Below are 12031 nucleotides of genomic sequence, written 5' to 3'. Positions count from 1 at the left end.
AATTTCTTAACATACTCCATAACAAATGGAATAACATCTTCTTTAAAATATCCGTTGAAAGAAATCAGTTGAAAAAAATCCAAAATATACTGTATGTAAAAATATTATTGGACATATAAGCCCCACTTTTTCTTTATTTATTATACATGTTCATCAAATCAGGAGGCTCGTTGGTCAGAGTATTTAGAATAACAGTAATGCAGGAGATGAACATACATTTAATTAATCCAAGCATTTCTGTGTTAGTGTGATGTAGAAGTCATGATTTTTATCAAGTGAAGATGAAAAAAAATCATCATAATTAACAGAAGTAAAGGCCTGAAAACATAATCCGTGTGAAATAATTCTAGAATACGATTCACTGGAATATAAAAATAACAAAACAGGAATAACAGCATTTAGTCATTATGCTTTTAGGCAGTGATGCCAATTTGCTTATCTAAAAATTTGCTGCAGAGTTTGTTCGGATTATCTCAGCCCCTTTGTGTTTAGATTTAGGTTAAATCACAGCGATGTTGTACTTAACATGTACAACATCTCTATGTCAAATTTTCTGTAATTTAACTTTTTTCTGTGACCCACTTACCTCCTGCTGCACCGGGGGCACAGCCGTCCCCACACTGTCCTCACTGTGGCGTCCCGCAGGGCCGGGCTCCCCCACACGTAAACGGACGGAGTGGAAACAGAATTCAAACGGGCCAGGATTGCAAAAAGGTTTGTGGCTTCGTTTCTAAACGTCAGCCCCCCTCCTGTAAAGAACCTAATGGCAATATTCACAAAAGAGGGGCACCACAATACCAGGAAGCTTATCACAACAAAAATAATGATCTTCAGCGACTCTCTCTTGCTCTCTCTCTCTGGGCCTGGCGGCTCCCTCTCCAGCTGATACTTTGCCACAACATAAAGTTTGATTGTCATGACCACTTTGGTGAGCACTATCAGCTGAAAGAATATGATTCCAAACACATACAGCTGTGTGGCTTTGGAGACTGGCAGCAGGTTCCTAACCACCAGGTTGGCAGCATTGTACAGCCAGCAATAGACATTTATTCCTATCACAACCTGCCTTGTTATGAAGCGGCTGTAGACAAATGGATAGCATACAGCAAAATACCTGTCAAACTGAGCAAACAGAAAGGTCATAATGTTGACCCCTAGCAGATCCCGTAACACACTGTATGTCCCGTTTCTGAAAGGATACCCATCATGAACATCAAACAGGCCCAGATAATACACAGAGAAGCCCACCAGAGTGTCACAGATGCTGGTGTTCAGCATGAAAATGAAGCGGTTCTGAAGGCGGAGCGCTCTGGTGGCCGAGATCCCGATCACCACTGTCCCTGCAATCAGGACGGTGGTGGTGGCGAACAAAATCTGGAAGATGAAGATGAAGTAGTCCTCTGGACTGCTGAAGTCCACAGAGAGAGGAACTCCTGCTGCTGCAGAGTGCGTCATGTTGGACAGGAGCATCGTTAATGGAGCTCAGCCACAAACATCGAGATTTATGTTCTGTGAAGCCACTGGAGAGGAACTCCCCAGAGTTTAAGTCAATTCTCTCATCAGACTTTTGCAAAACTTACTAACGTTTTGTCACGTAACCAAAACACTAAAGGTATCTTATTGCCCTTTTATGTGATTGAAACTATAATTCTGAAATTATATGCCACTTACACTCAGTGGCATAAAATGTGAAATTACTTCATTTATGTGTTCATTTATTTTTCAAAGTGTGTTATGTATCAGCCACTTTTACTCTAAACCCCTTTACCTTGAAACTTCAGCTGATTGCTGATCAAAGTGGACAGAAACATAAATGTAACTAATGTGATCTTTATCATTTCTGTCTGGGTGATTTTGAGTGCAGATCCCAATTTCTAAACGTGCAGAGCTGGTGAGGAGGATAGTAGCTTTACAATATGCACACCGCCCTTTTCAGTTTTTTATTTGCTAAATAAAAATTAAAAATGTGTTCAATTCTTCACCACATTGTTTGGTCTTTACAATAAGATCACAAAAATTCAGTTTCACACTTGAAATGTAAGAAGGTGATGGAAGAAATGATGAAGGCAAACATATAATTCAACCACTTTATTGAATGTCATTTGTTGAAACCTGATTTTTGTACTTTGTCTTTTATATGAGTGTTTGGTTTTTGTTTCCTTTTACTTCTTTTTATATGACATCACTGATCTGAAGTTGTTCATCTTATTCACCTACTGTATGTCCTGTGTTCTGTCTATTCTATGTCCAGTGTTTGTATGATACAGATGAGATTCTGCATTTTTTTCATTCTGTTTTTTTTTTATTCTGTGTTTTTATTTTTATTTTGTAGTAGAATTGATACAACACCAGTAGAGAGACTTATTCACACATTTGAAACGTGTTCTCTTGTTTTTTCCCTCTCCTACAGACGACAATTTTAAAAAATCCCTTTGTCATAATTTTAAGTAGTTGTTAAAACCCAAAACCGGAAGTGAAACCAGCTACTTTGTCTTAGCAAAAAATGATTCATTCAAGCAACAGATGATTTGTTCTTCATTTCATTAGCTGCACTCACACAGATGCTTTTTTATTTATTTATTTATTTATTTTTCTAACAACACTGGATCTTAATTGCACGCATTTAGGAAGCAACTATATTACTAGCCTGAACCACTGAGACATAAAACTGTTTCTGTAGGTTGTCAGGTTTTGGAAAATGTGACAGCACAAAATCCTCCCTTAAATTACAGGGTTATTTGTGCACAACATACACCAAGGAAGAGCAGCTTTGCACACTCACCAGTTAGTGATGGTAGTCATTGCTTAATAGTCCCGTGATTATTAGAAGGTTTTCTTTAGTTTTATACTGAGTCACGGGGATGTGACTGAAACTGATGAGGAAGGAAAGAAATGTTCTTTTCCTGTTGCTGCAATAACAGCTGAACTGAGTTTCTTCCGTCATAAAATTCAGTTGGAAGGACTTTATCCTGCACGTTTCATTAAGAGGCTCAAACATTTTAGTCTCTGAAAAGATAAAACTGTATTTTATTAGAGTACGTGAGTAAAACAAACAAACAAAAAAAAGATAATTAAGAAGCACAACAAAATAAAATAGACATAAAAAAAGGAAACAAGTAATGTGTGAATTTTAGAACGTTGTTCAAAGTTCAGACAAATTCTCAATGTCGTAAAAATAATATTGGGGTGTAATTTAGGAAACTAATATTTGACTAAGACTGAGATAAATAACTTGGAATTTGATGATTTATCATTTTTCTGATTGAAGAAATGAGGAACATGGAGGCAGAGGAGCATCATACTTCCAAGAAGATATAAGATGATACATTTTAACAGGAACTTTGGGGAGAATTTGGGATCAACCTTTATGACACAGAATGAGCCAAGGCTTGGAATATGACAGCTTTAAGAAATGTCCCAGGAATGCTATTCAATTTATAAACTTATCTTTTTCAGCTGCCGTATACTCAAAGCTTTCCTTTGTTTTACTCCAGCAAACACTTCAGAACAACATTCAGAAGAACTGTGAGGGTAGTGTTTCATTCAATAGAAAATCCAGCCTGCTGACAAACAGCTAAACATGAAAGAGAAATCTATACTTTTAATCATAACTTAAAAATAAGGTCACTGTAAAACTGTAACTATTTCTGGGTTAAGTCATCACTGTTTTGGATTATTATGACTCATCGAGATGCATCCATAAATAAAGTGCAAATTTAGAATTACATATATGATTTTTTTTTCTAGCAACATCATTATTAAAGCCATATTACCTAAAACTTGGCATGCAGCAAATGATCAGGTTTCTTGAAGATTATAGGGTTAGAAAATAAGAAAACTTAGCAGCCCAGAAATTTGAACCAAAAAACTACATTGAGAAATTTGAGGGAAATTTACAATTTTACAATTGAAGTCAAATCAGCAAGTAATTAGTTTAAAAAATATAATTTTTTCCTAATTAAAGCACCATAGGGGAGAACATGCAGGCTCAGATCCGATACTTTTTAAGATCAGTCTTATTAAATTGAATCAGTATTGCTGAACTGAATAGACAAAGATTACGGACTTAACTGAAAAACAGAAAACATTTGCATCTTTTACACACTAAAGCAGTACTGTTTAAAGTATTTCCACAAAAGTAGAGGATTATATTACTGTTCATCTTGGCGCCTCACTGGGATCTGCCTTCGGACAAGAGCCACATCTGGACATAAAAAAGAGCTTTTATGAGTTTATAATCATTGGATAATTTATCATTGATTATCCATATGAATCACATCTGTTTTGAACGCAACTTTTAGGGAGACCTTTATCTTTCCTGATGACTGACAAAAATGGACAACTTTCAATTGAACTGAATAGTGGCTGCACTTTTTTTCCCAAGATGCACTTACTTTCTCCTGCTGCACTGGGGGCACAGCCGTCCCCACACCGTCCTCATCGTGGCGTCCCGCAGGGCCGGGCTCCCCCAGATGTAAACGGACGGAGTGAACAACGCATTAAAACGAGCGAGGATCGCAAAAAGGTTTGTGGCCTCACTCCTGAATGTCAGCCCCCCTCCTGTAAAGAACCTAATGGCAATATTCACAAAAGAGGGGCACCACAATACCAGGAAGCTTATCACAACAAAAATAATGATCTTCAGCGACTCTCTCTTGCTCTCTCTCTCTGGGCCTGGCGGCTCCCTCTCCAGCTGATACTTTGCCACAACATAAAGTTTGATTGTCATGACCACTTTGGTGAGCACTATCAGCTGAAGGAAGACTATACTGAACACATACAGCTGTATAGCTTTGGAGACTGGCAGCAGGTTCCTGACCAGCAGATGAGTGGCATTGTACAGCCAGCAATAGACATTTATTCCTATCACAACCTGCCTTGTTATGAAGCGGCTGTAGACAAATGGATAGCATACAGCAAAATACCTGTCAAACTGAGCAAATAGAAAGGTCAGAATGTTGACCCCTAAAAGTGATGGCAAAACATTATATGTCCCGTTTCTGGACGGATAGCCCTCCTGAACATCAAACAGGCCCAGATAATACACAGAGAAGCCCACCAGAGTGTCACAGATGCTGGTGTTCAGCATGAAAATGAAGCGGTTCTGAAGGCGGAGCGCTCTGGTGGCCGAGATCCCGATCACCACTGTCCCTGCAATCAGGACGGTGGTGGTGGCGAACAAAATCTGGAAGATGAAGATGAAGTAGTCCTCAGGACTGCTGAAGTCCACAGAGAGAGGAACTCCTGCTGCTGCAGAGTGCGTCATGTTGGACAGGAGCATCGTTAATGGAGCTCAGCCACAAACATCGAGATTTATGTTCTGTGAAGCCACTGGAGAGGAACTCCCCAGAGTTTAAGTCAATTCTTTCTTGATGTAGAGTGCCTTGAAAAAGTATTCATACACTGAGGTCAGCCACAATTTTTTTTTTTTTGCTGAAATGTTGTCTAATAGATCAACACAAAATTACACATGATGAAAAGTGAAACAACTTTTACAAGTTAAAAGTAGAACAGTGGATTTTGTTGTTGTGTTGTGACTTTTGGTATTTTGTGGACAGGATTTTAAAAGTATTGTGTCCATCGTTCCTAAAACTGATGTACTTTCCTGTCAGTGACAACAGAATCGTTTCGCACGTGCTTGGGCTCCAGAAGAGCAGGAAAAACACAACCACCACGATTATGATCAACAGAGACTCTTTCTTACTTTCTCTCTCCGGGCCTGGAGGACCTCGGAGAAGCTGGAATCTGACCACAAAAAGAAGCGTAACAGTCATGGACACTTTGGTGACGATAATTACCAAGATACTTATTCTGCTATAAACTGAAATGTCTAAAGCTTTGGACTCTGGCACCATGCGCTGGATGACCAAAAGGCCGTAAACATGCACCCAACTATAAATCGTCACATATACAACAATTTTTGTGGAGATAAAATTAGCATAAAAGAAAGGATGGCAAATAGCAAAATATCGATCAAACTGTGCGAATAAAAATGTCATAATATTAACTCCAAGTACTGATGTTAAGACATAAAACGTCCCGTTTTTGGAAGGATAATCATCCCTCACATCAAAAAGTCAGCGTGTCAGAAATGTTGGTGTTCAACATAAATATAAAATGATTCTGCACTAAAAGAGCCCGGGTGGAAATGATGCCGCACACCACAGAGCTCGCTACGAGCACAGTGCTGATCCCCGACATGATGTGGAAAATGAAGAGAAAATAGTCTCCTAGAGAGGTAAAGTCAACACATGGATGAACCAAAGTGAAGTTGGTGGACATGATGGGAAGGTGTCTGCCACAGAAACAAAACATCCAGTCTCTCTACATATCGGTGTTAATGGATTGGGCGGAGTTTTGATAACCCTCCCATAACTTATCATAACTGATCGATTAGGTTGATCAAGTAATTTTTTTATTTTTTATTTTTTGAAACTTTCTTAGTTTTGAGTGATCAGAATCTTGACAAATCAATGATTAGGTTGCTGTCCAAGGTGCTGAAACTGCTGGAACGAACACCGGTGTTTGGGTTTCTTATCGGTTGGTTTTGTGTTTCAGAGCTTTGAAAGCTGGATGAGGCCAGTGTTACTCGATTTCCAAAACGACATGGTCGTCTTTAAGCGATATGCACAATTATTAAGGGAAGTTCAGGGTTGGAGTCTAATTTGATCAAACATGTTTATTTATTTTTTATTTTTCATACAGTAAAATCAAAACAATGTTTGGAGGAAAGTCGTTATTTTAGCGTCTTGCATAGGCTGTCTACAAATCAAACCGCTGTACAATTGTGTTGAACAGCAGCCCTTTCAAGACAGAGCATGACTGGAAAAAAAATAAACTATACATTCAATGTCAGTGAACCGAAATAGTTAACACTTCCAGGGACAAAAACAAACATTTACTTGATCTTTAGACGTCACTACAAGCCCTGCAGAGTTACAGACGTTGTGTGCAAACAAGTCTCACTTAACATTAACTCTAGGATTAGTTGCATTTAATAGCTGACCTGTAGTCGTTGCAGATCAAGATCACAAACCAAGTGTGACTCTCTGCTATATTCCTGTCAGTCAAATGAATAGAAAGCTGCATTATAATATGACTTGCTTTGTCAAATTTCTATTCCCCAACCAGACAGACAACACTAAACAAGAGTTAATGACAGAATAAGATAATTGACATCGACAGAAATGAGGAGCTTGACTGCAAATCCGCCATCCTAAAATTGTTAAACAATCATGAGTTGATTTTCAGCCAAGAAACATTGTATTGATATATTTTGTGCCAAGTTTATTTTAAGAGTTTCATTTTTTCTTGATTTTCTACAGACAGACATGAAGGGCTTTTGTGTTATATTTAAGATTCATAGAAGTTTATCTATCGGTAAGTCTGGTGAAAGCAGTTTCAGCGCATTTTGCTCCATATGGCTTTCCACACGGCCGCTCTGAGCGATGGACTCGCCCACAGGTAGAGAGACGGAGTGCACAGAGTCTTGACTAGGATTTTCAGAGGATTGTGTGTGTCATTTCTGAAGAAAATGTTTGATCCTTTCAGAGCGTGTACAACAGTAAAGAACATGCTGAACCCCAGAAAAGCAGAACAACATAAAAATGAAACAATGCTGTGTTAAAAGAGCCCGATTGGCAGAGACGCAGCACACCACAGAGCTCGCCACGAGCACGGTGCTGACCCCAGCCATAATGTGAAAAATGAAAAGAACATAGTCTCCTGGAGAGTCAAAGTCAACACACAGAGACAGGAAAGTCTTGTTGATGTTCATCATGGGAGGGAGCAGCTCAAAGCCGATCTGCTGCACAAACTGAGAGTCTCAGCTGTTTGGAAGCCTTATTCTTATGGTCGATTGAATGGTTGTTGCTGCATGTAGGAGGAGACCATGCTGCCAAAATAAAACACAACCAAGATCGAAAATAGTAGATATAGTTTTTAATGTATGACATTCAGAGTAACGTGAAGAAACTATTGTTGAATAATGAAAACTTACCATATCCTATGTGAGAAGGTTGAAGAAATGTTGTGTCTTGGACAGATCAGCGTGGTTGACCGCAACAAGTGGGACATTTTTCCAAATTAAACTTAAGAAAATTATACTTCACCACCACATAATGAACATGTTGAGCTTGACAAACATCCAGCTACAAACACAATATGAAATGAAGTAGGAAAAATAGTGAGGGAGTGGAAAGGACTTGCAGTTGTTGGGTCAGTCTCAGAAACAGAAAGCTGTTGGTGATTCATATGAAGGTAGAAATCATCCAGGTTACGATTAAAATAAATAATAATAATTAAAAAAACAAAAAAAACAAGGAGTAAATATTGAAAATGAGTTTTTTTTGTGAGACATGAACCAGAACCAAGGTGTGTAAATGTTAGACCATTCACAAAACAAAACACATTAGGAACAAACACCTGGAAAGAGGAAACTGAAAGAAAGCCACAAGACGCTTTGTCTGCTGTTCTCAGTAAGCTTTGTTGGCACCACAGAAAACACATGAGGGGAAATGTACAACACTTATTGGTGAACTATTTTTTATACAGCTCACTGTAAACCATTTTGGATCACTAAAAGCTTATTAAACAAATTCAAAGACAAAACAGAGTTTTCAAATGAAGTTCATGTGCTCTGATAAGTGCTTTTTCTCAGTATTTCTTTCTGTCAGATGTTTTATTTTCTCAGTGCAGCATGTGAAGTAACTGCGGATTTCATTGAGATATCAGATACCAATATGTCTTCATTTTGTTCTTATGGTCGTTTAATATATAAATTATCTGGTGCGTAAGGTTTTGTGTTTTTGGGTCATTTTCTGCACATTTTCAGATTTCAGTTTGCGCGTAAGGCTCCACCAATGTTTCACTTTGTACAAATTGCAATTTTTTATTTCTGCTTACCAACTAATTTAATAATAAAAAAAAATAGTTCAGCAAAAAGGATGAGACAGCTATTAAATATTGTCAAAATTAAATATTTCAAAAGCGTTCCTTGAACTTTTTGCAAAATATATTCAACTTACATCTAACTGGATATTAAATTGATAAATGAGTAAACATGTCAATGCAAATTTGCTGACAGATTTTTGACTGTTTTTGCACTTTAAAACAACAAAACACATTTTAAAATCCAGATTATTTACTGGCACACATTTTGTGCGCTGCCTTGTGCTTTTCCTTTCATACAGTCATCGAGAGGCATGAAAAAAATCGCATTTTTGGGGAAGTGGTGTTAACTTGTAGGTGATTATGTACTTGTAGGGTAGTATACCTTCTTCATTATAGCTTTGATGATGAAGGTGCTTCATTTGTGGTCACTCCGCTCATATTAAAGGTCACTCTGTAAAAGAACATCCACTGTTAGATTCACTTCTCACATACAAGTTAAAAACGGATTTTGATGTAAACGCTCATTACCTCCCCTTCCTCCAGGGGCTGACCTTCTGCCACACGGTTCTCCACACCGCCCCCCGCAGCGCCGGGCTCCCCCACAGATACACGGCCGGAGTGACCAGCGCGTTCATCCGCGCCATGGTGGCAAACAGGTTGGTGGCTTCATTCCTGAACCTGAGCCCTTTTCCAGTCAGCTGCCGGACAATGATGTTAACAAATGACGGGCTCCACAGAGCCAAGAAACACATGACCACAAACACAATGATGCGCAGAGACTCCTTCTTGCTGTTCCTCTCCGCGCTGGGCGCCTCTCTCACCAGCTGGCTCCTGGCTATGATGTACAGCTTGACCGTCATGATCACCTTAATGAGCACTATGACCTGCAGGGTCATCACGCCGAACGCGTTCATCTGAGCCGCCTTTGAGATGGGAACTAAGTTCTGCGCCGTCAGCATGGAGTAGGTGTAGATCCAGCAGAACCCACAAACTGAAATGACAGCAGGCCTTGTTATGTAGCGGTTGTAAAAGAAAGGGTGGCACACAGCAAAGTAGCGGTCAAACTGAGCGAAAAGGAAGGTCAGGACGTTAACGCCGAGGAATGACGGCAAAATGTAGAAGGTTCCGTTCCTGGAGGGGTAGCCCTCTTGGACGTCGAAGAGGCCGAGGTAGTAGACCGAGAAGCCGGTCAGAGTGTCACTGATGCTGGTGTTCAACATGAAGATGAATCGGTTCTGGCCTCGCAGGTACCGGTTGGATAAGATCGCGATGACCACCGAGCCGGCCACCAGCACGGCGGCGGTGGCGAACAGGATGTGGAAGATGAAAACGAGGAAGTCCTCTGGGCGGTCAAAGTCCACCGACAGAGGAACCGTGATGTTGAGGAGCATCCTGGAGCTCCAGGAAAGAAGCAGCTTTCACAGCTTTTTATAGGCTGGACAGTGTTGGTGAGGAAGGAGACAAACCTCCAGAGAGGAAGGGATAGATAGATAGATAGATAGATAGATAGATAGATAGATAGATAGATAGATAGATAGATAGATAGATAGATAGATAGATAGATAGATAGATAGATAGATAGATAGATAGATAGATAGATAGATAGATAGATAGATAGATAGATAGATAGATAGATAGATAGATAGATAGATAGATAGATAGATAGATAGATAGATAGATATAGATAGATAGATAGATAGATAGATAGATAGATAGATAGATAGATAGATAGATAGATAGATAGATAGATAGATAGATAGATAGATAGATAGATAGATAGATAGACAGTTTTCTTCTATTGCACATTATTTGCATTTTTCAAACCATCATGTTCAATGATCTAACAAATACACATTTGTTACAGCATGTGTTGTGTAAATATCTTAAGATTATACAGTAAATCAATACCTTTTGCTTCATTATTGTGAAGGACACAAACCACTCAGTTGATTGCTGAGATAAATTTGCTTTGCGGCCACAAGAGGGCGGACAAGACATGTTTCTTTCTTTCACTGGGTTTAACGCCACTGCATTTCACCAGAGGGATTTTCACAAGCGCTTCAATTATGTAATAGCAAAGTAGTTATAAAAGTTAGATATAAATCATGAACCGAAAAAGAAAATGCATTTATATTCAAGGTTATATTTCAGTGCAGCAGACTGTAAGCAGTGATGGTTGCGCAGTCTGATAATGTAGAAGGAATAACCAACAGTAATGTTGTGTGTTCTGTGTGTTTAGGATGCAGCAGCTGCACTGAAGGAGCTCTCCAGCTCTGTGGTGACGAGGTGAATGGAAACATTGTCCAAGAGTAATGTCATTTTTGGCAAGAACATCAACAACCAACTCACAACAACATTCTAGCATATTTATAACAAAAATCAAAGAAAACAAAGCCATGATTGTTGCTCTAATTAACTCTAATTGTTCTCAATTAGAGTTAGTTCTGAACTTTGAATGAGCCATTCTCACATATGATATGTGTTGACCTGTAGCGTTTCATTATAACTCTGCTGTCACAGGAAGGTAAATGTTACATTTTGGTTGTATGTCCAGAGCAGCTTTACTGTGTCTTTTTTATAGCCTTGTGGTAAAATCAATACTTTTATAGCTTATTTGTAAAAATGACTTTCCAAATTAATGGAGTGTTTAATTTTTAGTCTTCTTGACAATAATCTTACACCTGAGCTGCGGATCCCTGCATCTTCTCCAGAGTCACCATGAGCTGGTCATCTGCTCGCTCTCCCCGCCTGGCCTGTCAGTTTAGCTGGGCAGACATGATTTAGAAAATTAACAGTTAGTATGGAAGCACTTTCCATTTCCCGGTGATGGACTGGGCTGACCTCTGTAAGATGTCCAAAGCTTAAAATATGTGGGTTTATAGTCCGAATTCCTGCTTTACATTTCTTCACAACTTTCTTCTTGACTTGTCTGCTGTTTGTTCATTTACAGAACATCTGTATTGCACTGAGAAACTGTATTTGCTGAGGTTCAAAGCACTGCATCTTCGGCACAAGAATGATCGTAAAAGATTCATATATTTGTTTGAATAAAAGAATATAAACATCTTCCTCTAATTAGTCGCTGCTCCCTGTCTATTTTTACCAGCAAACTATTCTTCAAGGGAATTAAACTCGCTCA

The 12031-nt window shown here is 39.0% G+C and overlaps 2 protein-coding genes and 2 pseudogenes across 2 annotated transcripts; all 4 read right to left on the bottom strand.

Annotated features, from left to right (window-relative positions):
• Positions 1-504: 504 nt before the first annotated feature.
• Positions 505-1470, bottom strand: LOC129366019 (uncharacterized; annotated as a pseudogene).
• Positions 1471-4158: 2688 nt separating this feature from the next.
• Positions 4159-5281, bottom strand: LOC129366017 (uncharacterized). The gene is made up of 2 exons (XM_055039608.1): positions 4395-5281; positions 4159-4204 (listed from the first exon to the last, which is right to left on the bottom strand). The coding sequence occupies exons 1-2, from the start codon at positions 5279-5281 to the stop codon at positions 4159-4161; spliced, it is 933 nt and encodes a 310-aa protein (XP_054895583.1).
• A 211-nt stretch (positions 5282-5492) lies between these two features.
• LOC129366016 (uncharacterized) lies at positions 5493-6282 on the bottom strand (annotated as a pseudogene).
• Positions 6283-9416: 3134 nt separating this feature from the next.
• LOC129366014 (G-protein coupled receptor 183-like) lies at positions 9417-10283 on the bottom strand. Its single transcript, XM_055039607.1, has one exon. The coding sequence runs from the start codon at positions 10281-10283 to the stop codon at positions 9417-9419; it is 867 nt and encodes a 288-aa protein (XP_054895582.1).
• Positions 10284-12031: the final 1748 nt, after the last annotated feature.

This window comes from Poeciliopsis prolifica, unplaced genomic scaffold, assembly GCF_027474105.1.
Source record: "Poeciliopsis prolifica strain line A6 unplaced genomic scaffold, Auburn_PproV2 SCAFFOLD014, whole genome shotgun sequence".
In the NCBI taxonomy this organism is placed as follows: Eukaryota; Metazoa; Chordata; class Actinopteri; order Cyprinodontiformes; family Poeciliidae; genus Poeciliopsis; species Poeciliopsis prolifica.
This window is presented reverse-complemented; position numbering and strand designations above follow the sequence as displayed.

Coding starts and splice junctions, on each gene's coding strand:
- LOC129366014 (XM_055039607.1), bottom strand. CDS start 10,283: ATGCTCCTCAACATCACGGTTCCTCTGTCGGTGGACTTTGACCGCCCA.
- LOC129366017 (XM_055039608.1), bottom strand. CDS start 5,281: ATGCTCCTGTCCAACATGACGCACTCTGCAGCAGCAGGAGTTCCTCTC. Junction 4,205..4,394: donor CCCCAGTGCAGCAGGAGAAA/GTAAGTGCATCT, acceptor TTTTATGTCCAG/ATGTGGCTCTTGTCCGAAGG.